Here is a 27,452-nt window from a genome sequence, read left to right on the forward strand (position 1 = left end):
GTCAGATAACAAGTTTTCAAATTATTATATATAACAGGAAATTAAACATAAGTCAGAATTTCATAGTTATCTATGGATACATGTGTAATTTTGTTATTACAAAAGGTAAACAGGGAAGATAGACCATTTCAGGATGCTGGTTACTTCTGTGAAAGAGAAGATATATTTGGTCAGAGTTGGGAAGACACACGTAAGACAACTGTCCTGGTGTCTTTAAAAAACTGTGAAGCAAATATGACAAAAAGTTAAAATTTTAGAAAGTTGGGCAATAGGTACATAGATATTATATTACTCTGCTTTTCTGTATGCTTATCATCATAAGAAATGGATAGCCTTTGTCATTTATACCCCCTCCTGTAAACCATAGTTAATGAAGTGATCACGGTGGATAGAACTCTTTTAGCTGTGTTGGTCAGTGGCATAACTCTCCCTAGCTGTGTGGCCTATTCTTACCACTGAGAGCTTAAATAACCCAGAAGGCAGAATCTAAAAGTCTCTCTGTCTCTTTTGAAGTCCATATATTATTAAATTGCTCTATTCATCTAAATTAACAGCAACAGTAAAGAACCTCTGAACAAGTGTTTACTGGTCTTGAATGACTGTGCCCTTTTGAGAGATTTCACCTATTGGTTCATCTGTCAGTTCTGCTCTGCCCTCAGGCTCTGTGCTTTTACTGCTCAGTGACTTCCAAAGTCAGATCTTTATTTAAAAGGCAGCCTCTCTGGTGGTCTGGTGGTTACAATTTTGGCAGGCTCTTATAACATCAGCCCAGGCTCAATTGTGACTTAACTCTGTGGTAGAGGCTGATGAAGTTTGGGTTCAAACAGTAGCTCTCACATGCAACTTGTTTTCTTATTTTGTTTATAGTCACAGAAGGGAAACTCAATAGTAAATTGACGTAAAATAGTTAAACCCAGAATGTCACCTCATACGTCCTCAGCAAACCTTTTCTTTTATTGTGTAGTCAGTTTTATACTTTCTTTGTTCCTCAGGTTCCACCACTCCAATGTGAGAGAGATTGAAACTAACCTCCTGAACTATGTATTATTGTAAACCAGTCATGTCATTGCAAAAATAAAAATTTAAGATAAATGTTTTGGCATGATAAAAATAATAAAGCGAAAAGTTTAGTCTAAGACTGATACTGTTGACATCTAAGGTAGTTTTATAATTTAAAATTAGCTTTCTGCTCCTTCCAAGAAAGATAATGGAAAGGAATGAAAACACTGGCAGGAAAAACTTCAAGAAAATTCTACCACACATTCGATTTCCAGAATACAGCCTCTGAAATGTTTGTCCTGATTGGTGTACAGGTTTGTTAGAACTTTGTGAGATTTTTGAGTTATATTTGCTGTCATATTCTCTGCAGTCATCCACCCTACCCTTGTTCATGGGAGGTCCTCATGAAATGTTTGGTGACTAAATGAATCAGTGAACAGCTCTCTAGTTTGTTGTATTTTGGTTTCAGTACTATGCTCTTCTGGGTGTTGCCTAGATCTCGAAATATTTAGACTTTGAAGTGATGAGATTCACTTTTATGTTTTTACATGATATGAACAAACAGAGCATCTATTAATACCCTACTCAATATTTTCCCCCTACATAGTTTCTGAATATAAATTGTTGAGTTATTTAGAAGAAACATAGTAAGCTTAATCTTAGGGCTCACTATGGAATTAATGACCTCATAGATGAGATTTATTAATTAGTCTGTAAATACTTCTAACAATTTAGCCCTCATATTTCTAGGACATGAGTGTTACTTCTAAATTTCTCCTCTCTGAGAGATGTTTTACTATGAGAAAGATGTAGGCAGCTTGCTCTCCTCATCTTTGTTCCCAATCAATTAAGAAGAAATCAAAATCGTTTTTCCATTATACTTGTGGATTATTATTTGTAATCCATGGTTGTCTTTTATTATTCCTAGAATTTTTTCACCAAAATTGTGAATTTGGAATACTCCATTATAGGATTGAATTGATAGGATAAATATAATTTTTAAACATGTCCCCAAAAGCTGTATATATCAGATAACTCTACCGTATTGAATGTAGACTTCTGGGATTTTTGGTTATTTCGTCCCTGCTGAATTCCAGACTCAGGGTCATTGTTATTGAGATCATCAGATTCAATATTTTTTGTTCCCAATTTATGCTCCCTAATTTCTATCTCCTTTCAAATATCTTGCTGCAGTGTAAAGCTCAAAAGATGGGAATGAAGAGGAAGAAAAGAGTAAGAGAAAAATTGGGTTATTCCTGAAAAATTGAAATACGCATATGGTAGATAATTTTTTTGTAGGCTCGAGCATGGAGCCATAGCACATTATTCTTGTTTTTAGATGAAATGACAAGTAATGTGTAAATTGTTCATGATTTTCCTATCATGGCCCTGTGAGAAGACTCTGGAGTTTATCTATCAAGGTGAATAAGGTGATCACAACATACATGGCAGAATGCCTACTCTGGGTACGAAGTGGAAGGAGCAGAGGAGGAATAGTCAGGGCTGCAGATGATGGTAGCAATGGGTCAATGCTCCCATCTGTCTTTTCCATGTAATCTCTCAGTTTGACAGCTGTTTGTCACCCCAAACTCCAGCTTCCTCTTTGGAATCTTCAACCCCATTTGAGAAAAAAATGACTTGCTTACATTGCAATGCAAGAAATATAAGTCCAAAATATATTTACTGAAATATCTGTAATGAGAACTGGCTTAACCAGAAAAGTGGTCAAGACCCACCAGAAGAGCTGATGATTGAGAACTTTTGCTGATCTGAAAATTCTATTTCCATGCTGTCAAGCAGGTATTTTCAACCTTTTTACACCTGTGAACTTGCTATGGAAAACCACTGGTTTAGACACTTCACCCTGCCCCAATAACCACAGGGACATTAATTATAGATATCAAGAATGTAAGTCACTAAACAACATGTTTATTATCAGCATATCTAGTATGCTTTCAGAGTGCTGTGTTTCAACATTACATCATAAAAATCAAGTCATATAATAATTGTTATTAACTTCACAAAATCTACACAACTACATATAAACATTTTGAAAGTCTTGCAAATAATCCCAGGTGATTAATAATCTGATTTGACAGTGTAGTACAGAACACTGATATAACTGCTTTTTATCTCAGTATCTCACCAGGAGGGAAAAACTAGGAAAATTTGGCAGTTTAATAGTCTGATACTATCTTAATATAAATTAACAAGCATTTGTAAATGACAGAGGTGATAAAAAATTGTTTTAAGCTTGGGTAATTGAATACCAATTCAAAATGGTGTTTAGTGCTAGAATGTAATATACTACCTACTGCACAGTCCATTATCTATCATTATCTTTTGAACCCTATAATTGGACAAACAGGAAACTATTCATAATAATAAGCTTGGTCAAAATGATCTGCTGGAGTCTAGGTTGCACACTGAAGTCATGGCAGAACTGTTTACTTTATTCTCCCCATTGTTTGCTCATCTCTATTGCCACAAAGTTCAGAAACACTGCATACCTGAAAAGTCCAAAGCATCTTACCAAGATTATTTTAAAAACAATAACTTGCCCCTGCATTCCATACATGGGTACTGTAAATCTTATTTGCTCCAAAAGGGGGCTGCCATACCCTCCACCCCACCACCACCACATAGACATACACCAGCCTGATGCTATCTACAAGCTAACTGTCCTTATCACAGAACCATAGCCATTTGCCTTCTGGAATTTCTATCTAACCATTTAGTTGCTTTATTTGTCCTATCACGTTTTATTTTTCAGCAATACTTTTGTAGTTACATATTTTATATCACAGCTATTGAAACATGAGGTTGCATAGGGCTCCTGCACACATAAGCTCTTTCTAAGAGAGTTAATGGAAAGGCAACACAAGCCATTATCTGCATATTTTCAGTTTTTTATTATCAATAAAACAAGAGATCAGCATTTCCATGCGGTGTGATGGTTTCAGGAAAGTGCAGTGTCGCTGTCATTATCTTTAGATAGGGCGGCCTCTTGCCCCCACCAGTCCAGGCTAAATGATGAGTCCATCAAAATGAAAATAAAGTAATGAAAGGATCAGAGTCCTAGAGTGTTTTGCAACCTGGTCTGTGCAGCCTGACTCTCTGAAAATGTCCCTTTGAATTCAGTGGAGTCTGGATGGTAAAGACCACAGATCATGACAGATCATAAATCCGACTCATAATGAGATTAGCAGGCAGGCAAAATAAATGTCCTGCTATTATGTGAGAGACAGGCTCTGATTTTCCTTGGAAGTAATTATTATTTTTTTTTTGTTTTGCAACATAGGAATTCTGGGTGCAACTAGTTTAAATTCCGGATTCTGGTTTGTTATGTAGTTATTTTTTGTCCTTTGTCTTTTTAATAGTGGTCTTGAGGAGGCATATAAGTGACTTGTGAGTCTTAAAGATCAATCCCAAAGTGAATTATTGATGTCTGTGTTGTTGAATGTTAATTGTATTTCCCAGACTCCCTATTTGGGAAAAGTAGTGTGCAATTCTTTGTGCATCTTCTAAATAGGAACCTGTTCTTAAAAAGCAAGGATGACTTCAAGGTTCTCCCACTCCAGCCTTAAGGATCAAAGGCAGGATAGAGTCATTATTGTATTTGTGGATATTTATTTTAAAATGTAAACTGCAACTCTACTATCTAAAACCACTGAAAACAAGTCCTGCTTATAAAAATCCCTTAAAAGATCAGGTAAACCCACATAGACTCTGAGTTGAACAAAGGCCTTAAGTATGTGGGTGGATTGCAAAGGACTTCCTTGATTTTCAGCAGAAGTCAATCTCACCTGGAGTACAATGCATTCCTCTCAGTAAAAAGCAAGATAGCATCTCCTCTGGGATCCTTTCTGCAGAACTGGCTGCAAGTTCAAGGACTGCCATGGCCTTAGCCCTGAGTAGCATCTGATGTAAAGAGTTTCTTTTTTTTTTTAATTATCTTAAGGTTTTCTGAGCTCTGTAAAGTTTTCCAGGGAAATAATAATTTTCTTTGCAACTAAAGGAAATAAGTGATCCTTTACAAATAAATGGGAAATCCAACTTTGAATGTGGGAGTATCTGAAGTTTGACAACAGAAGGTACATAGAATTTAACAATACCTCTTTTCTCTTCATTTTCTAGGCCCATCTAGACTTCTGACTTCTCTGGTTAATTGTGTACTTGCAGTGGATCATTTATTAGTACTTCAATTCATTGCATTTTGAGTGTTTTTCTCAGGCTAAGAAGAAAACTTAAGATATGTTCTGTGTTTGCATATGTTTTTTACAGTTTATACAGTGATTTATGAAGAAAATATATATTTTTTGTAAGTTGTTGATGTTTTTTGTTTGTTTGCTTCTTTGTTTTTGGGCCACACCCAGTGATGCTCAGAACTTACTCCTGACCCTGTACTCAGGGATCATTTCTGGTGGAACTTGGGGGATGATTTGGGGTGACAAGGCTCAATCCTGTGTTGATTGTGTGCAAGTCAAGTGCCCTATTCACTTGCACTATGTCTCTCTGTCTTCACAGGTTCGCTCTTTTCAACTTTCCACTTCTCAATAACTGCAATTGGGTTCTACTTGCGTATTTTTTATGCATCTAATTTGCAGTGTCCAAGTTAAAGTCAGTTCTCCTACTTGTAATTTTCTTTCTTCTCTATTAATTAATATCCTTGTCATCAAATGAAATAGTTCAAGAAAAAATAGATGAATTTTCTGATATGTATATACTTATTTTTATATTGGTATTCTTCTTAGTTTTTTTCATTTTTATAATTCCTCCTTTCTCATTCCAGAATATTTCTCTCATACTCCCCACTGTGTCTCTGTATTTATAATTTAAATTGCAATTAGAGATAGAATTCAAGGATCGCCTACATTTTATATATGTTAATTATTTGCTAATAGAACCCCACATGTTAAACTCAAAGTAAATCTTAATGTTTCATATTGAAAATCTCCCTGGAGCAGTGTTCCAAATTTGGTTTGCTTACCTCATATAAGTGAACTTGTTCTTGAGTTACAGCAAAAATCAGTAACACATTATTTTGCACCAGTTTGTCAATGAGTTGTCCAATAGTTGGATATTCCTAGAATTAACATGTAGATTGTAAATATCTTAATAGACATATGAAAAGGAGGGAAATATTTATTTCAGAGCTCTCTTACTGAGTTTGGCATTGCAATGCTCATAGGTATAATTGTATCTTTTATTCTAAGTAAACAAATACATGATTAGCAGTTTCACTTAATAGATTTATTAATTATTTTCTAAATGTCATGATGGTAATTAATTCCTAAGAGTCTTTTCCTGTCAATGTAGTATATATTAGATTCACTCCATTTTAAAATAAATTAAATTGAAATTTATTTAAAGACTTACAGTGTGTCATGTGTCCAGAATTCATTTTTTTTTTAAGCGCCACTTGTCAGCAGGCTCAAGTTAAAAGGAATGTTAGATTCTAGCGAGAGGCAGTGAGAATGTGACAGATGTGACCAGGATGAATCTTGTCGATCTAAAACACTTAACTGGATTGTGGAGGCAGACTGAGGACTAAGGAAGGACAGCCTGCTGAGGAATGACAGTAGATTTCCTCAAAGATCTCTAATCTGAGCTACTGCTGTGCCAATTCCTGGATTTGGTCATGGTGCTGCTTTTTTTTTTTGGTGGTGTGAGCGAAGGGAGAGATATCACTGATTTGTTTTATGAGACCTGGCTTTCTTTTTTTTTTTCCCCAAACAGGACAGTTGAAAACATATTGTCCTGTTCCATTGACACATTCATTCCAAAGTGATATTTCTACTTAAAAAACAAAAAAACAAAACCCAAAAAACTGAGTGACTATCATATTTGAGGATGATCTACATTTTCTATTGATGAAAAAATTGGGAGCACATTTGTGTATTGTCTGATTCCCAATATGGACAGAGTACAAGAGGAAAATCAAATGAGAGTGTAGTTGGCAAACAATTACATCTGGAATTTATAGATAATCACTGAAGTCAGCCCAAATAGAAACACTGATAAAAAGTCCTTCTGTATACTAATGTAGTCACTGTCCTCCCTTGTTTATCGATTTGCTCGAGCGGGCCCAGTAACATCTCCATTGTGAGTCTTGTTACTATGTTTGGCATATCGAATATGTCATGGCTTTGCCGTTCAGGCGAGATACCCTCGGTAGCTTGCTGGACTCTCTGAGAGGGGCGGAGGAATTGAACCCGGGTCAGTCAGGTCGGCCGTGTGCAAGGCAAATGCCCTACCGCTGTGCTATTGCTCCAGCCCTACGTTAGCATAATCCCAGCAGTTTTATACTCCAATAATTTGTTTCAAATCTTCCTTAGGAACAAGTTTTAAAAAGAGGGAAAAGTGAGAGGGGTGAGAGGGGTGCAAAGGAGGTAGGGAGGGGAGGGGGTCACTGGAGGGGGCCTGAGTCCCAGCCAGCTTCTCCTCCCGACCTCCCCATGCCGACAAATGTACCCCCCTCATTCTGGGGGTTCCCGAAGACATTGGGGTGCCAGTCCCCTTTTGGAGGAGCTGGGGAGCCATTCTGAGGGTAGTGGACATGGAAGCAGGGACTTGAGAGTGGACACCGTCTGGTGGGGAGAGGGGCAGGCAGGGGCTGGACCCCAAAAACTGACTTTCCCCCTTCACCCCCACTGCCCCTGTCCCGCAGGCCCAGGGACCCTACCACCCATACCAGGCAGAACAGAGGGACCCTCCATGCTCCTGGGTGGGGAGGGGGTCGGCCACCGGAAATTCCAGCTTCTGCAGTCAAGGACCCCCCAGCCCCTGCAGGTGAAGGCCCCCCCTGGCAGGGTCCTAGGAGGAAGCCTGGGCAAAGGTGTGAAGGTTCTATGGTGCTATCAGGAGGGCTTGAGTTGGGCCTGCAGCGCTCCCGGCCTTTCCCCAGCTGCCCACGTGCCCTGGCCAGCAGGACACGTGTATCCATGTTTGTCTCCACTCCTGAGGGCAGCACAGGGCCTCATCCTCCAGCGGGATCACCACCCACTGGCGCTGGTGTCCAGCGTCCTGAGCCCTCCTGGCCTCTGCACGGGCAGGCGCGGCACAGCCAGAAAGAGGTTCTTGCATTTCAGGCCCTGGAGGCCAGGTGGGGGCAGCCTGGGGAGTCCCCACTCATGCCTGGCGCTTGCCCCCGTGAGGCCAGGACTCATAGGACACTTTTTTTTGTTTTTTTTTTTTTGGTTGCCATTTAAACGTCTTTACTCCTGCCTTCAGATTGGGGAGGAAGGTTCCATAAGCTACGTTTCCTAGGTAAGCCCTTTCCTAGCGTGTTTATACAGTTTTGTTTGTTACACTCTCTGCACCTTAAACCTCCACGACCACCCCCCCACGGCCACCACCTTCGCAGCATGGCTGGAGGGGGGGAGAGGCCCGAGTCCAAGGGAGTTAGTTGGTTGGGGCCAGGGGGGCAGATCAGGCCCTGCCAGCCTCAGGGCTGATGGGGTTCAGCACCCCCGACCTTGTGAGGCCCAGGGCTCCAGGGTGGGGGCTGGGATCATTTTAATCATCAATAAACGAAGCACTTTATTCTGTAAAAAGAGGGAAAAGTATGGTTTTGCCCTACAATATTTAAGTCAACTGAAAAATCTGTGAAATATGTGTGAAATAGCTACTTTCTTTGCATTTGTACTTTAATTATTAAATGTTCACAGAAGCCAGGCAATAAAAAAGCTTTCTGAGGCTGACATTTTCATTTTTCTCTGCTCTTTAATGACCCAAATATTTTTCATCAATAAACCAGCTCCAATTCTATGTCCATACCTTGAAGGCCCTTTGAACACTGTGTGCTGTAGCCAACATATATTGTGTCACCTTTTATAGAAAACCAAATATGGTTTTCTATTTGATGGCAGTCGTATTGGTTTAATTTATACATTTATAAGTTTCTTATCATCACAGACCATGTCCTATGTTCTGCTGTCCAGTGGCATCAGGACCCTGGCTTATTGTTGAGAACTTAGAACCCAGGTAAGATGGGCACTGTAGCAATTTATTCAGTAAGAATAAATTGAGTATTTACTAGATGAGTAGCTCATATTGGGCAACATATTTGAAATAATAAATGATATTTCTGTGATCCTGCTTTTTTTCTGAGATTTCTGTTATGGGACATTTGAATAGTTACAAGAAAGAGGCAATGGGAAAGGGACCAATTTCTTAGTTTCTTTTCCCTTGTTGGCTAAAAGACAAAATGTGATTATTCACATTAGTCTTCTAATAACAAAATTTTTATTTTTATGATTAAAGAATCATATAATCATTTATTATATAAGAAACATTTAATTAATACATATTTGTGAACACTAATTTATTAAAGTTAGGGAAAAACATGCTGAATATTAGGAAATTTAGGTCAAGGAATGGTAGATAATTTATGAAAAATTAAAAATACCTAATTGTCACCACTGTATCAAGTATTACTATTTAACCAAATACTTTTATTTGATGATGATAATTTTTCCAATATGATATTAGAATTATATAAATGAAATTTTATTCTTTTACATATGTGTCAACACTATCTTGATTTAAGTGTATTAAAATTTCTATGCCATATTTCCCCAAATGTTAAAATGAGGGTAATTTGGCCTTCCCAGGTTATTCCTTCATCATTTAATTCTCTTCCCTACATTAGTCAGCACACGGGTTGTATCAGATACTGTACCATCAGAAAATAGAGATGATAACTAGTCCTAGCCCTGAATAGATTGCATTAGGGGGAAAAATTGAGTGCAAACACATTTTCATGTAGTGATGGTCAATAAGACATGGAAATGAGAGTGAGAGGTGATTGTTTTGAAGCTTAGGGGAGGCCAAATAGATCTGGTTGGGAACACTGTGATTGAGTAGGTTCTAAAGGTCCATTAAGAGTTTTTCAGCAGCCTAGGAGGGAAGAGTGTTTTCTACAGGAAAGGAATAATGGGAGCACAACATAGTAGCCTCATGGTATGTTAGAGGAAAGCTGTTAAATATTTAAAGTTCCGGTGACATTGCTTGTCAAAAGGGCTCTGTAGATTTTACTTTATTTTAGGAAAGTTAAAAAAACTGTTTTCTGAATATCATCAGAAATTTTGAAATAACAAAAATATGGTCATTTACTAAAAGTACCAACAAGTTGCACCTGATAGTCAGTTATTCCCCATGGACTCCCATGCTACATGAAAACCCTACAATATATAGTGGCATGACTCTGGAGTCATTCTTCACAGAACCTACTACATGAAAGCTGTGCTGGTCTGAGAGTCCCTTTCCAGGACTGTGGTTGACAACAGAATGACCTGACTGTTTTATGGTGGCCTCAGGCACTCAGAACAATCAAAGAAGTACTCTGTATATTTGTGCATAGCAGATCCCAAGTCTTCATCATCTACTGATGCTCTGGAAGAAATACCTAAGGTTGTGGTTAGGCTAAGGAGAGGGGAATTTTTTCATCTCAAATCAAAAAATCACACAAGCATTATTTTCACGAAGCATGAGTTATTCTGCTATGGGTGGCAGAAATCGCTGCTTTATTCAGCTCTCTGTATACCCCAATAATGTAGAGTGCAGGTTACTTACCAAAACAGTTGACATTGAATATTCATTCTTGTTGTCCAAATGACAAAGCCCATCATTAGGAATAACAATGCCTGCCAATTTGCTGTCCATTCCAAAATGAGAATCAGCATCGCTCACAAAGACCAGGAGATGGAGGGAGTCATTACGCCAGCCAATTTTTTCCTACAATGAGAAGATTTGGGGGGACAGAAAGTGGAGAGATAGTACAGTGGGAAGGGTACTTAACCTTGCTTGCAAGTTGCTCATTTCTAGTATCTCATATGCTCCTCCAATCCCCACCAGATTATGACATAAAAAAATCAAACAAAGAAGCATTTGGGTCATACTGGATTTATTTATGAACATTTATTATGATTTGGTTATGTTTGGGCACATAGATTATTTTAGAAAATACTGCTTCAATCTGCTTTAGACTTTTTTGTCTACTGTAAGGTTATGCTGTGTAAAAATATCATTTTATTTTTCCCAGATAATATTTTTAGATGATTTATGCCTCAGGAAAAAAATAGATCCACTACTATCAGTGTAAGTATCTATGATCTTTAGACCTTGACTTTTACATAGTTCATTATTTTTACTGTCAAGTTTTTAATTTATCAGAAAAATGTTGGGAAAGGAGTAAAATTAGTCATCACACTGTCACACTGTCCTCCCATTGTTCATCATTTTGCTTGAGCAGGCCCAGTAATGTCTCCATTTTGAGACTTGTTGTTACTGTGTTTGGCATATTGAATATATCACGGGTAGCTTGCCAGGCTTTGCCACAAGGGCAAGATACTCTCGGTAGCTTGTCAGGCTCTCCAAGAGGGGCAGAGGAATCGAACCCGTCTTGGCCGGCCTGGCTACACACAAGGCAAACGCCCTACCACTGTGCTATTATTCCAAATCCAAGCAAAAGCAAAACTATGAAGAATGTAATACAAAATGAACTCAAAGTAAGCATCACCCAATATTGAAGCACACATTTCTCTTCCTAATGGTATAAAAACAAAATACGTAATACTAGAATAAAAATCACTTATAAAAGTATCACCCTGAATTATTGCTAATTAAGATTATCTATTTCTCAAATGAGCTTTCTGTTCTAGTTAATATTACTTCATGAATGAGTGGAACCAAATTTCATCCTAGTCTTGCCATCCCAACTTAACCATCATCTTACTTTTCTAATTTCTACTTTCTAAGAGCTTCAGCCTTATCCATTTCCTGATATTTTCCATGAAGAGCTGACATCTGAAAGCAAGGAATCATTCCTGAGAATACATGTCTGATAAGGATTATCATGTTCCTGCACTGATGTGGAGACCTATGACATCAAATACTGATTTTTTTGGTTTAAACGTTAGATATCTAATATGTAGTCTTTTGACTCTTAATATTTGCCTTTGATATTTTTCACACTGATAATTTAATGTTATTGCAGCCTTTGAAAATTAACTCTAGAGAGATAGTTTAGTGGGTAAGGCTCTTGCCTTGCATGCAAATAACCCAGGTTTGATACCTGGAACTGGAATCACATATAGTGGATCAAACATTGCCAGGTGTTAGTCGTGAGCATTGGTGGGTGTGGCTCCAAAACAAGAAAAGAAAGATAGTGAATACACAACTATTGTTTTAACCCATATTTGCAACAATTGTAATTATATTTGATCATCAGAATATTAGATATTAAAACACTATTTTAACCTGATTCAGTAAAAACATATATAGACCACTTAAGCTAAAGAGAAACATCAAAATGTAGAAATACAGCATTTTTACAACAATAGTTAAGCTTTTCAAAGTGGACTTGTTAATAAGTTGCACACGTGTAACATTTTAAATTAGCAAACTGACACACTAATCCCCATAGCATACCTTACATACAGCAGCTTGCATTATTGCATCAAATCCTCCTTCAGGCGTGTCAATGTTAGCTGAAATTTTCTGATTCTTCACAATTTCATTGAATTTTTCAGCATCTTTTGTCAATGGCAAAATGTGCTTGAATCCAAATGTAGGTAAGCATAAGTATGGAATACTACTGCAAAAGTAAAATGTGAAAATTTTCTTGATGCAATATGAATCAGCATGCAAGTAATAGTTCTGATAGCCTAGCAAAATTTGCTAAATAATGAATTATTTTTTTAATGTGTCTGACTATAATTTAGTAACGCTCACTGTTAAGGCTCACCCAGCTCTGTCATATAATAGCTATTGACCATAATAGCTATATTTTAGAGTTTCCTCTGTGTCTTATACCAACTCAAACTCAAGATAACTTATACCAAATTCCTTATCCGTGTGCATTTTGTGTGTGTATGCGTGCACATGTGTAATCCTCTATTTCTGTCCAACCAGTAGTTAGTACATGATGGCAACAATTTCATAGTATTCTGATACCTTACACTGTCGGTGTGAGTCACACTGTAGCATTACTGAGAGAGGAATGTTCCCCTGTCATCCTTCCTGTTCCCCTCAGCTCTCCATTGCTCCCAATCAGAACAACTGTCTTGGTTCTAGAGTCCAATTCTTCTGTGCTAAAACAGCCTATTGTGGGATACACTGGAAATAAAATCACTATTTAAAACAGTTTTCACATGGAGAAAAATACCATATTATGGTCCCCAAAGGTCTTGTAGTAAAATGTCAGAGATGATCATGAAGTTAACCACCTCTTACTAAGAACAGCTAGTGTTTATGCACAAGACATTAGCCAACTGACTCAACCCTTATAAACGTTGGAGCTTCATTTGGAAAATGGAAGTCACAGTGCACAGCAGAGTTTCTCAATATGTGGTACCAGGATCAACAGTGTGAGAACCACAAGGGCATATACTATTAATGAAAAGTCTTGAATTTTCAAGTCTTTCTGACACAAGCAAAAATTTGAGAAACACTGGTGTAGAAGAGCAGAGACAAAAAATAATACCCCAATAAAGACATTAGTATGCTGACTGCAGAGAGCTGGTTGACTCTCGAAAGAGCAGCCCTGCAGATTCTGCTATTTATCTTGTCATAGAATATGAAGAGTCAGTGCGTCTTTCAGGACCAGGCTCCAGTTCACAAAATTTATCTGCTTGAGGTATACAGTAAATTCTCATTATTCACAGGTCATGTGTCTATGAACATACCTACTGACTAACTTTTATTTTTAAGCCCCAAATCAATATAGTATTTTCAAGGTCATTCATGGACATGCATATCACAGTGAAAATTTTGCATTCACCTGGTATACCTGTTTCTAATGTCAATAAGGCTTTTTTCATTCCAGCTTCAGCACATTTACTATAAATTATTTTCATGCCCTTTTTGGGTTTTGGGGGTTGTTTTGGGTTGGTGATTTTGTTTCTTAGAACAGCCTCCAAGTGTAATGTTGTCAGTGTTCTTTAATGCAAGGAGACTGATACAGTATATGGAGAAAGTTGGTGTGTAGAGAAACTTTGTTCTGACGTGAATTATAGTATTGGATGTAAATTCACTGTTAATGAATCAACAACACTGTTTTTAAATAAAAACACACACAAAGCTAAGTTTTGTATTGATCAGCTGGCAAGAATAAGGACCAGAGGCCTGCAGGAGCCTGACTTCCCCCAGGAGCAATTGCTTAGCATTTGCTAAATTGGCATTTGAGGAAACTTGATTCTTGGCTTCATGAGAGTCTTAATTTTTTAATCCCTCAAAATGTTTGGCCAAGGAAGAAAATGTAACCTCTGTGCTAGTAAATGTTTCTAGAATAAGGGAAACTTATTACCAGAATAAGGGAAACTTCTTTCTAAAAATGTAAACTATTTCAGCATTCTTACAGGATGAAATAACTTTTGGTAATTCTCTATCCAATGAAGATAAAAAAGGTACTCCAAAAAAGCACTGGAGATTAGATTAAAACAGAGCTTTTTGAAACATAGTGCACAGATACCAGAGTCTCTGAAAAGAGACCTTATCAGAGTCCTTAAAGTTGAACTATTTTCACCATAATAAAATGTCATTTGTCTTTGTGCTGTGCTGACACTTGCAATGCTTCCAAAAAAAAATGATAGTGGTTAACTGCCAGTACCTGAGCATGGATCAGGCACTGGCCACAAACTTTCTCTATATTTATAATATAATATAAATGAAATTAGTATAATATAATCATTATACCAATGAATGCTAATTTAACTTAATACAACTATAAAAGTTGTTAAGTTTATTAAATAAGCACCCTTGAATGCATGGTTTAAATATTTTGTATGAGCACATGGGAAATGCACACAGAAAATCAAAAAAGCAATGTTTGTAATATAAAGTGCTCCAGGATTTTTTAAGCTCCGAGGCTTGTTTTTTTTTTTTTAAATGAAACCGTATTTTCACCCAAAAGAATACTTGACAGCTAAACTATGATTCCAACTGGGTATTTGGCAGGCAGGCATGTTCTGAATAAGGAAGGAAATGAGTCTGTTCCTTCAAGGAAAACAGCTGTCAGTATTTGGTGCCAATGATAAACTTTGAGGTAAATAGAAAATTAAAATTTTGGAAACCTTTAAGCTGTGTCTTAAGAGATTAAAAGCTTCCGAATACTTTTATCTGAGGTTTATGGTGATGCTATCAAATATGAATTTTTAAGATGCTATATCATGAAATTTGGAAGGTTTTCCCTACATCAGTGAAATACTCATTTGTAGAACCTAAAATAATGCACATTTTGTCATTATTTTGACAAATGACAGTAAGTCATTCAAATTTAAGATAGATCAAAAGTTTGCCTGAAAAAGTTCACTGATCTAAATAACCTTTTACCTTTCATTTAGTTTAAATGCAATATTAAAGTAGAATATCCACTCTTTTAATAAAGTTATTAAATTTTCTCTTTCCAACTATATATGGGGGATTTGAGTTTCTTCATGGAATTAAAACAGAACAAAATATTGAAGCATATTAAATATGGAACAGATATTAAAATAATTAAACCAAATGTGTCAAGAAAGTGGTAAAAATATAAAACAACACTTCTCTCCTTGCTAAGTGTATTTTGTAAAATAGTTAATTTTCAGATGTGTTTTATAATAACATACAATGTGTTATAACAATTATTAAATCATAGCTATTTTTAAATTATCTCAACTTTGCTTTCTTAATATGCTAAATTGATATCACAGTGGATACGGTGTTTGCCTTCCATGCAGCCAACCCGGGTTCGATTCCTCCGTCCATCTTGGAGAGCCCGGCAAGTTACTGAGAGTATTCTGCCCACATGGCAGAGCCTGACAAGTTCCTTGTGGCATGTTCAATATGCCAAAACCAGTAACAAGTATCAGAATGGAGAAGTTACTGGTGCCCACTCCAGCAAATTTATGAACAACAGGAGGACAGTGCTACAGTGCTACAATATGCTAAATATTGTCATAATTTACATAAGCTAAAGCTCTTTGTAGTCTTAATTTGGATATGTCATGTTGAGGATTGAACTCAGGATCCTTATGAATGTAAATCATGTGTTCTACCAGAAAACTGTATCTTAGACTATTGAGATATTGTTTTTTCAAAGCGCAAGAGTACAGTATTTAAAAGTTTCAAGACAGTTAAATTAAAATGACTAAAGTTTATGTCATCATAGAAAGATAGTTGATATTTGTTGGGAATGTCTGTTATGTCCTGAGCTCATTTAATTCTCACAATTTTCCTAGGAGATGGAGAGTATTTATAGGTAAATAGAGCTCGAAGTAAGTTGTTTGTTCTAGACTATGACTGACACAGGACTAAAAAAGCTCCATTTTCTTTTCCCTCACTGCCTTCCTACTAAGGAACATTTTATTCCATAATTATAATTCTTTGAGTGATCAAAGGATTGACATTTGTGCTTGGTATTTGAGTTCTTGGTGTATATAGGAATCAGGGGTGTTATATATAGAGAGAAAGAGGAAGTATTAGAATGTAATAGAAAGGAAAAATACAGAATTTATTGCTTTAAACTTTCTTGGAAAATTTTGCCAGTAATAATAAAAGAAATAATAAAAGGAAAATACTTTAGAGAACAGGAAGGCATTGACTTTTCAGTAGAGATCTAGAAATTATTGTCCTTGGGTCAACATTTAGGATACCTGTGTAGTGCTTGGGTCTCCCCTAACTGCACTCTCTTAGTACTGACAATAACATCTATTTTGATAACTATATAATCAAGTCCAATATCAAATGCTCTCATTGGCTCACTCAATTCTTTTCATAATTCTGTGTCATCAGGATTGTACTTCTGATCTGAAGCTTGAATCTATCAAAGGTCACATTACAAGTGATTAGATTAATTAGGACCTAATAAATGGCTGGATTCTGAAACCCATGTTCTTACCCATCATGCTATGTTCCATGTATCTGATTACCCAAAGAATTTCAGCTCTTTGGGGTCTAGACTCATGTCTGCTTTTCTTCCAAGTCACACCATGGGTAGCAAAATGCAGATACATAGTTAGAACTCAGTGAGTTTTTGTTGAATGAGTGAATTAACAAACAAATGTGCAAATGAAATTTATTCAGATCTAGCAAAAGCTAAACTTTACTTTTCTACAAGTCTGATTAAGGACAGGGACATATTTTTTGAGATGCTAGGTTCCCCATTTGTTGGAGCTTTCTAAGTTTAATTGCTTTCTTTGGTAACATTTCATACTTTTTTTTCCATGGTCACTATGATGCTTTATTGTTGCTACAATTTATTCAGCCTATGACAGAAAGAATGATTTTAAACAAGTCTTCTGGAGCAAAGATAGTGATTTGTAACCTTAGGTGGAATTGCTCTACTACTCTGTACTGAAACTTGTTGCTAGATAAAGACAAATAAAATGTCCAAAAACTAAACATAAATTTTGGACATATATAAAATCCTCTTATTTTTTTTTAAAAAGTAAAAATCATTAGTGATGCATCTATATTAAATGATTAGAAGGTTGTTACATAGAGATTACTTCCTCTTACAAGTAACTTAAACAATTTATAACAGTGAGAACTTACTATTTACTAAGCATATTTTTAAAAGTATAAATCCTTATAACTCTACAGCAAACTGTTTCTTCAGTGCTACAAGAACTACTGTATTTAACACAATTTCCAATATTTTTCTCCCCTACTTACAGAATTCTAATTTTGTTTTGATTTAGCAGTGTGTATCCTTTATAATGACTCTAGCCATATAACTAAGAATTGGACTATGAAATGCAAGTATAAAGAGTTGAATAAAATATAAAAACTTATTTTGTTCAAAGGCTGATGCCTTGGGTGTTTAAATGTTTTAAAAGTCTGTTTTTTTTCTTTTGCTTTTTGGGTCTCACCTGGTGATGCTCAGGGGTTATTCCTGCTCTGTACTCAGGAATCACTCCTGGTGGTGCTTGGGGGATCATATGAGTTGCTGGGAATTGAACCTAGGTTGGTCGTGTGCAAAGAAAATGCCCTATTCACTGTACTATCGCTCCAGCCCTTAGAAGTCTGTTTTTAAAGTCATTTGTATGTACTAAATTTATAGCCACGAAGGGCTTGGTTTGAGAACTATCTGGATTTTGGTACAAATGATTAATAGTCATATGGCTTTAGGCAAATTACAATTTCTTTCTGCTATGTGAAAGTTTAATACCCTTGGTTTTTGTGCTTTGGTAGGTTATTTTGAGGTTTGGGAGTGCTCAGAAATATTTCCATATAAGTTATCACTAATGATATTCCCAGATACCCTTCACACCCCTCCCCACACTCCAAACAACCTGCCAAATTCATTAGGAATATTCTTCTCTGAGGTAGCAGAGGATACATTTAATAGTCTCTGTCTGAGTTTCTGTGTGAGAATGAAACCTGTATTGACTTGCTGTAACTATGAAAACTAAATGAGGTCATGAACGTAAAAGCATAGACTGCAATGTTAGTTGCAGGTTTTTTTCAACAGAAGGACATGTTTAGATTGTTTGACTCTAAACATGTCATTGACTATATAGGTAAGCTATCTCAAAGCAACTCGACTTTGACCATGGATATGTATGGTTTTCATATCTCATAATAGTATATTGTAATAACAGCCATGAAAAATTTCCTCCTTATCACAATGAGGACTAAAAAGACCTTCCCTAAACAACAAGGGCTAACTACATTTCCCAAAATATGTTAGAGAAAACTGCAAAACTTTCCACAGAAGGCATTGTAGTGGAGAAGGATACACACTTTCTGAGGAAGTGTGTGTTACTCTCAAGTACTTTCAGAAAATGGTGATCATTGAGGAAAAGATCTCTGAGTGCCAGGATATGGACATAGGCCAATCTCTAGTGAAATACACAGGATTCTCAACACAAAGCTAAATGGGCACAACTTGACCTAAACACTTTCTTCAAGGACCCAAGGCTAGATCTATGTAGTTAAGATGACATTACCCTTGTTCCAAACAACCTGGGAAGCTGAGAATTGCTAATATTTCAACAAACAGAAGAGAAATGTCAGAAAGATCATTTAGAGATCTCCTGTCAAGTTCAGAGAAGAGCAGGGCTATTTCTTCCATAAATCAGTATTCAAAGGTGCCAGAGAATCATTTACTTACCTGCAAGGATTAGAGATTTCTTCTGGTGTTGTTTTTATAAAAGGGGAGACAGGTTTTTCCACAAAAGAACCAAAGCCTAGTCTAAAATTGCTAGTTAATTTTGACATCTCCTTGGAAAGAAGGGATCCCAGCTTCTTGATTGTGTTGAGGTCATCATCCATGGAGGCTGAGAGGTCCATGAGGTAATACAAGTCCACTGGGTAATCCTCAGTCTGGCGAACTTGCACTTGCAGAGTCTGCTCACTGCCTGCAAATCCCCCCACCAAAAAAAGCAAATATACAAAAAATGTATCGAGAATATTTGTGACTAGCCAATCAATGACTTTCACCTTTTTTCAAAGGAAATTGCTGAAGATACTTAGGATTTAATAAACTATACGGTAAAGTTTACAAGTAAGCAAGCCTATGAAAATCTTGCAACAGTGAGTATAGAACTACTAAAGAAGGTAAAAGTTGGGATATTTTATATGTCCTTGGGAGAACAAGCATCCATTTAGATGGCAGATAAAAGGAATTTTTTGGTAAGTGATTTTAGAAAAGGAGAACAAAATAAAGAGGGATTTGAAGGTACATTACATCCTTCAAAGAAATGTGAAGTAAGCCTTAACAACATTTGAGTAATTCAAATGGTTGCTATCAGATAAGGCTTTTTAGTAACACATTTTGAGTGTACAAGTAACCAAGTAACCAATAGTGAAGTATTAACATAACAGTCATTTCTCCTAAGAATGGGAAATCTGAGTCCCCATAATCAATGATCTGTAATAGAATACAAGGTATATGAGTGGAATAGTATAGTATTTCCCATATGTGACATTAGGTGTGTTGGCATGAACCAAGGCCCAACTGAAATAGTAACCTACCTGGTCTCAATTTAAGGATCAAGCTTTGAGGTGATATCTGAACAATGTCAGAACTATTCTTCTGTCTTCCTATACTGAGAGGCTTATTTGTAAGTATTTCTACTTGGGATACAGGGTTTTCTATGAAATTTAGTTGACATCCTTTAGCTAAAAGATTTGCTGAGGTATCACACCTTTCACCAACTCCAGATGGGTGAGTAAAATTCTAAAAAAGAAAAAAAGACAAAAAAGAAAGTCCTACATTGCTTGTAAAGGTAGATTTGTTTTGCTTTTGCTTTCATAGCTGGTTAGACAGCTTGCCATAAAGATTATATTATATTCTCTGTGCCTAGCATTGAATGTATGTCCAACATTATTGTAGAACAAGATAATTCTGGTAATAAAACTAACATCTCTTTTTTCATCATATTCAAGAGAATATAATTATATATTTACTTAGCAACTTCCCCAGTTTTTTTTCTCTCTCTGAATTCTCACTTCTTTAAGAGTCCCATGCCTAGATCTTTGAAGCAGTTGGGTCATAGTTAACATCAAACTGTGGTTTTATCTCTTTAGGGTTGATGGAATCCCATGACTGCTAAAACTGTGTATATTTACCAATTCGAGTAGAAATTCCCCAAGCCCCTCCCCAGTGGGTTTATGAAAGTCAAGACTTGTGACAGCTCCCTCTATAACTACCTGTTCTGGTTCAACTTGTGATGCATGACCCTTGTATTTCAGCATTACCTTACTAAAGTTTACCTCTTGGGGACTTGAAACTATTGTCTAAAGAATTATGGTTTATGGTCTGTTAGAAACTTCTTAAAGATTTGGAGGTTGGGAAGAAAAGAGAATATGATTAGAGAGACGTTTTATGTATCAGATTTAGAAGTTTCCTATCTTTGTTCTCATCCACCTGACTGTTAGGAGACATTGAGGTGAATTGTTTCCAGGCATAAGCATGGCCCTTCCATTCCTACAATGCCTCCAAAACAGAGAAAAGCAAGTTAAGAGGCAAAGATGTCCTATCTGACAGCTAATGTTTTTCTAGAGAGCTAGGCAAAGATGTACTTCAAACACATATTCTTAGAAGCAAATGTATGCTCATTATTGTCTTTTCTTATCCCTTAAGTTTCTAAGTCTTTTTTGCTGTTTTCACCAATTAGAAATTTTACACATCTTCTGAAACTGATCTTTAAGAAAATACTTTGTTATCCACTAGTCATGCTTGGTGTATACTTGAGATCCTAGGCCAGCCATCGCTAACACCATAATTTTTTCATGATGCTTACAGACCAAGTAATGGCTAGAAAGGCCTCAGAAACCTTCTTGAAACAGTGCCACTGCATATGATGAGCACTGTCTGCAAAGGATCAGAGGTGGTATAAGCTTTCTAGCCTGTGTTCTGTCAGTTTTCAGAAAAGACCTATTTTATTTTTTGTTCCAACTCTTTCAAGTGCTATAATCCTACTACTAACAGGAACTCAGTATAAAAAGGTCTTAAAATTGACATTAATTTTACTACTGAGTATCAGTCATAAATAGTTCTCATCAGTAACTTAAGTACTCTGAATGAATATTTAGAACACATTTAAATAAAAATTCTAGAGATCCAAATTGTATTAGATTTGTTTTTTCCTCATATAAAACTGAGAATTTTAATTTTTTCTAGTGAGGCAGCATCAATAAATGTGATAATTCTCCTTTTGTATATTCTCAGAACTACTTCTGAAACATAAGTTCAGAAAAGCAGAAACTAGAATTCCTTTTTTTTTTTTGCTAGTACCTCCTGGGTCCAAGGCAGCATTTGTGTAGGGAGAGAGAGAGAGAGAGAGAGAGAGAGAGAGAGAGAGAGAGAGAGAGAGAGCTGTTGGGTTTTAACTGTAATAGTCTTATCCTGAGTGAAGCATCCAGATTTGCTCCATATTTGTGGAATTTGTATTTTCCATCATTTGACTTGTGTTTAGATTCTCTTTATAAAGTTTAATATAAAACTTTCAAGCCCAGAAAGAACCAAGGCAGTTCTTATTAAAGACCATTGACAGATGACTGCACAGTGGGATAGGAGGCAGTGACTCAGGATGGCTTGCTCTGCCCTTCCCAGATTCCCATAATCTACTTCCCCATCATTCTCAGTTTTATCAGTCTGTGTTAAGCTTTGTCATTGGCCTGGCAGAATCATCAAGCCTGTAAAAATATAATTCTGGTAAAACAAAAACACAAAAACAGAAAACAGCATAATCTCTGAAGAATTTACTCCTAAACTTAGAGCACTTATCTTAAAATCTAGGTTTAAAATGAACCTAGTTCCCATATGAGATTCCCTGAGATAGTAAAGTTAAATATATGTGGAACTAGAAAAATAACATTACAGTAATCTGAGTACCCAGAAAGCCTAGACAGGTTATTAGAAATGGCCATAAAATTAAGAGGAGGAATTAAGTTAAATAAAGGGCCATGAGTTAAGTTTTAGTTATTGGCTGTTCACTCCCTCCACAGCTTGCTTTGGAAAGTAATCACCAGTGACTTGTTGATCTGGGAATGCTGGCATTTTCCTTCCTGCTCTGTTTTCCTCCTATAACTGCACAGAAAGTACCTTACCACAAGAACAATGGCTGGTAAAATGAGTGTGTAGCCTTTACAAACACATTGAGGTCATTTACCTCCTGAGCACACCAGGCACATTGAGGTCCAATGAGTAAGCAGTCTTCACAGGTCTCTGCACCTCCAGCAGCACAGCCACCTACGTTTAAACCCAGCAAGACACAGGGATTCAACACATTCTTCCTCATCTCATGAGACTTATGGCTCACACAGTACTTGAACAAAGCAATATAAACATTAATTTTAGTCTTCAGAATGTTAGCAATTTATACAAAAGTTATTTTCTACCTATAATGTTAAAAATACATATGTATGTCTTATTAACCACCCCCACACCACCAATTGTTCTCTTTTCCCTTAAACTACGAAACTGTCTCACTGTTCACAAGTACAGAATCATACTAATTACTCTCATTCAGCATCATCCACTTTAATTAAAAAAATTATTTGCACTGGTTAAGAAAAGCTTCTCAAAAGCGATTTAAAAAATTAATTCCCTTTTCTCTCTCCAGTAAGTGTTTTTAAGTGGAAGACCTTGTTCTACAATGTAATAGCTAGAAAAGTTACTAAAATGGTTACCACAAAAGTGTTAAGAAGTCCTATTGTGCAGTTATGCTGTTTAATTCTCCTCATTAAAATGCCCACGCAACCTTTGTATTTATTTACCTTAAGCCTAGAGCTTTCACTGTGGTAACAGCTCGGTGTTTGCCTGTAATTGTTACAGTGTTCGCTCAATGGCAAAAGAGCAATAGAAAGAGATCAAATAAAATAACTTCCGATCTAGTTTCTGAACCAAATGACAGGTTTGTCAAGCATACCACAAAAGCAATATATTAGAGAGCTCAGACCTTACCTTGTACGTGATCATTCCTTCCTAGAATTAGAAAGAACAGGCAGAGCAGTTCGATCCCCATTCGTTTCAGTTCTCGCTGTGCACACAGATTAAAAAATGAATTACCTTCAACATTACAAGACCAAATCTCAACACTGTCAAATCTGTCTTTCTTGAAGTGTAAAAAATTAACTACTACTTACACTGTTTAGAAAAGAAGCTTGAGATGTAAATAAAGTTTTCATTAGGGCTGAAATGAAAACAGGCTACCTGGACAGGTAAAGAAGAAAAGCTGTGTTTAAAAGCAACTTCAAGATGATTTACTTCCTTGTTCTCCTTATAAGGAAAGCAGGTGTATAATCACGAGAAGGAGGGGGAATTCATTCACTAGAAATGTTTGTGTAAATTCTGTTAGATCCACTGTACCCTAGATTAAGTTAATATCTTCAGTGAAACATTGATCAGTGAAATGTCAAGAGCATCTAAAATGTGATCTAATATGTTTCTAATAAAATAATAACCAATGAAATTCGTTAATGCTCATTAGTTATAAAGAGCATAGAAAATAAAACAAGTTTAGAGGTTATATCGGAAGTTTTTTTCAACTGAGTTAAATGAAAATACCTTAGTTTTTGTTTGCCATTGTTAAATCCTTTGCAGAGAATTTAAACAAATTCTGAAAAGTAAAATATTTATTTTGTAGTCAAATTAGAAGTCAGAATAGGGAAAATTAAGCAATATTCTTTTGTTTCAACCCAGATGTGAGGTATTTTTCTGTAAGTTTGAATTATCTAAGAAGCTGTATTGAAAAGTGAAACACATGAAAATCAAATTAGGCGAATATTACTTCCAGAAAAAGAGTTATGGAAACAAACAATGCTGCCTGCAATTCTGAATCCCTCTGAATAGAGATCAATTCACACATCAGTTCACTCGGCTTCTAACCACCACTTGGCACATAGCAGGTATTTATTTCTTGAGAGAAAGGGTGACAATTTTTTTAAATATACAGTTAACCTCACTGTTGAGTTTTATGTGTTGCCACACCTCAGGGTTTACTGCTGGCTCTGTACTCAGCTGTCACGCCTGGGAATGCTTGGGGACCATATGTGATGCTATGGATTGAAACAGAGTACACTGTGATAAAGGCAAGCACCATAACCACCCTACTTCCTCTTTGACTCCATGTGGTTGATTTTTATATTTTCCCCTAACATATTTAGGATGGAATTTTAAGGATTTGTAGGACCTGCAAGCAGATATGAGCAAGTATTCATTTTGTTATTCTCTAAACTTTCTGACTTGAGACTTCTCTGTGGCTTGGCTTATGTTCTGGGACACTATATTTTCAAAGTATATTTCTAGTCAAGCATGAAAAACCCATAAAGAGAGGACAACTAGATATGCTCAGTTTTTTCTCACAAGACTTTATGTTATATAAAGTTCAGTTTTGAATGCCATCAGCTACAAGAACCCGGAAGAGTCCTGTGGGGAAAGCAAGCAAAACAGAATTCTAAAGAATTGGAAATGGGGGGGCAAGGAGTGATAGTACAGTGAGGAAGGGCATTTGCCTTGCACGCAGCTGACCCAGATTTGATCCCCGGCATTCCATATGGTCCCCCAAGTACCACCAAATGTAATTTCTTAGTGCAGAGCTAGCAGTAGCCCCTGAACATCACAGGGTGTCACCCAAAAAGGGAAAAATAAAAGAATTGAAAATAAGCCTTTTGGAAGAAAAAAGAGTTCTATGGTATTAAGAGATTTAGCCTGAAGAAAAAAGATTGAGATACAAATGATCTGTGACCCTCATATTGCTACAGTTAAAAAAATTAAGTAACAGCTATGATTCACTCATTTAGCAAATATTTATTGAGCATTTGTTATGGCCCAGTATTGTACTAGAAGCAGAGGACAGGTCAATTAACAAGACCAAGTTCTTCACACATGAATCATATGTTGTAGGCTGAAGTGGTGGGTGAGGGGCAGGAAGATTCCTGGGAGGAAACAGATTCTTAAAGTTAGGCCATGATAAGGGCTGTGAAAAGGGTTTAAAAATAGGGGCAGGGAGGGTCTGTTATTTAGGGAGAATTTCTCTGATTGGTTGACATCTAACAGAATCCTAAGTGATTTGGGTGACAAAATGCAGAGGGCCTGAGATAGTGTTACACTAGGCAATTGATTAAAGGACAGTGGAATATAAGAATTAAATGAAGAGAATAGACAATGAGGTCTGCATTAGGAACAGAGGCAGATCACATATCAGCTTGACCTTGAATTTTATTCTAAATATCTTGGAATGTCACTAGAAGGTTATTATCAGGGAAATGATACTATTTCATTTATAATTTTAAAAGAATCACCATAACTTTTGTGGAGTCTGAAGACAAAGACTGGAAGGTGGAAAATGGTTCTTACAGAGTCATGCTGTTGATGAGGGAAAAAGTAATAATGATGAATAATGTAATTTTAATTTTAATTGAAAAATTCAATAAAATAATGATTTAACAGCTATGTTTTTATGTTATATAAACATTTGACAACAAGATTTTTTTTAAATTTTATTGAATCACCGTGAGATAGTTACAAGCTTTCATGTTTGGGTTACAATCACACAGTGATCAAACACCCATCCCCACCAGTGCACATTCTCCACACCAATATCCCTGGTATACTCCCCCCCCTTTCCCACTCTCCCCCTGTGTCCATGGCAGACAGTATTCCCCATACTCTCTCTCTACTTTTGGGCATTATGGTTTGTAATGCAGATATTGGGAGGTTATCATGCTTGTTCCTTTATCCTCCTTTATCTACTTTCAGTACACATCTCCCATCCTGACTGATTCCTCCAGCCATCATTTTCTTAGTGATCCCTTCTCTATTCCAGCTACCTTTCCCCCTTGGCTCATGAGGCAGGCTTCCAGCTATGGAGCAATCTTCTTGTCCCATGCATCTAATATCCTTAGGTGTCAGCCTCATGTTATATTGTTTTATACTCCACAAATAATTTCAGTCCTTTTATGACAACAAGATTTTGGGAACCTGAGTAACTGCCTGATATACTGTTGGCTAAGAAGGGTTACCTTGGAAAAAAAAGATCAGGTTTCATGGGATTCATGTTAGAAGAGGCTACATAAACTGTTTCATATTTAGTCTGGCAATGACAGCAGTATTCAATTGTCAACTGTAAATTTGATATTATGAGCATAAATTTAAAAATCTGAGGCTGAATGAGATCCCCATGCAACGGGCTTTTGAGAGAGAGGATCTCTGAGAACTGCCCAGGTCTGGCTGTCAGTAGGAGAAAGATGCAGTGAGAGAAGCTACTGCCCAAAGAGCATTCCTTCGTGCTAAAAATGAACATATTTTTGGTAGAAGACAACACTCTAAATTTCCTATTTTTGCATATCGCAAAGGTGAGGCACTGATAGTATTTAATCCAGATTATCTGTACAAGGATGTTTGCAAAGTGAAGAGACTTTGAAGATAGGGATAGTATCTATCTCTAAAACAAAAGAAAATTGCTTAAACCTTTGAAAGATAGAGATAGTGTCTTTCTCCAGAGTCAAAAGCATTTGTGTTTGTGTGTCTGTCTATGTCTGTATGGCCTATTTAAGGAGATACAGGATTTCCAGATTTCTCTCTTAGAACCCAACCTACCACATAATGGTGGGTGCCACTTCTTGGAGTCTTACCAGAAAAATTGGCCTTGGAGTAGTGATGAGAGGGCTTTGCATCTAAGGCTACTGCTATTGTAAAGGTTTTTTTTTTTTTTTTTAACTCTGATCCAGGGAGCTCTTGTTTCTTTTGGCATCTATAAATCTATGATGAAATTATGTGCAGCTTGCAAGCAAGGTATGGCCCCTCTTAATTCTCATAATCTCTCACTTAAACTCCACCTTTTCCTACTGGCTGAACATACAGTTTTCAAACTACATCCTGGAAGTTAAGATCTTATATCCCACAAGACCTCTTGAATTAATTAATGCTCCCCTGGGTCCACAGTTTTCCTAGGTCTTGACTTGTCTCTACTCACTGTGAAGTCATCTTTAGGCAATTTGGAGGATCTGGAATGAGAGAT

General features: G+C 36.6%; 1 protein-coding gene across 2 annotated transcripts in view; it reads right to left on the bottom strand.

The window, feature by feature from the left end:
• ITGB6 (integrin subunit beta 6) overlaps positions 1-27,452 on the bottom strand; it is a 158,908-nt gene that overhangs the window by 67,893 nt on the left and 63,563 nt on the right. Inside the window, exons 2-8 of one of the 2 annotated variants that reach the window (XM_056110406.1) lie at positions 23,396-23,471; positions 22,602-22,681; positions 19,960-20,164; positions 19,097-19,343; positions 12,433-12,598; positions 10,576-10,737; positions 5,990-6,085 (exon numbers count right to left, since the gene is read on the bottom strand). In XM_056110406.1, coding sequence (XP_055966381.1) covers positions 5,990-6,085; positions 10,576-10,737; positions 12,433-12,598; positions 19,097-19,343; positions 19,960-20,164; positions 22,602-22,681; positions 23,396-23,456 — 1,017 coding nt within the window. In that variant the 5' untranslated portion in view covers positions 23,457-23,471. Of the gene's footprint in view, positions 1-5,989; positions 6,086-10,575; positions 10,738-12,432; positions 12,599-19,096; positions 19,344-19,959; positions 20,165-22,601; positions 22,682-23,395; positions 23,476-27,452 lie in introns of those variants that run through there. The other variant, XM_056110407.1, reaches the window with a different exon arrangement.

The sequence above is a fragment of the Sorex fumeus genome, unplaced genomic scaffold (assembly GCF_029834395.1).
Source record: "Sorex fumeus unplaced genomic scaffold, SorFum_2.1 ptg000009l, whole genome shotgun sequence".
Classification (NCBI taxonomy): Eukaryota; Metazoa; Chordata; class Mammalia; order Eulipotyphla; family Soricidae; genus Sorex; species Sorex fumeus.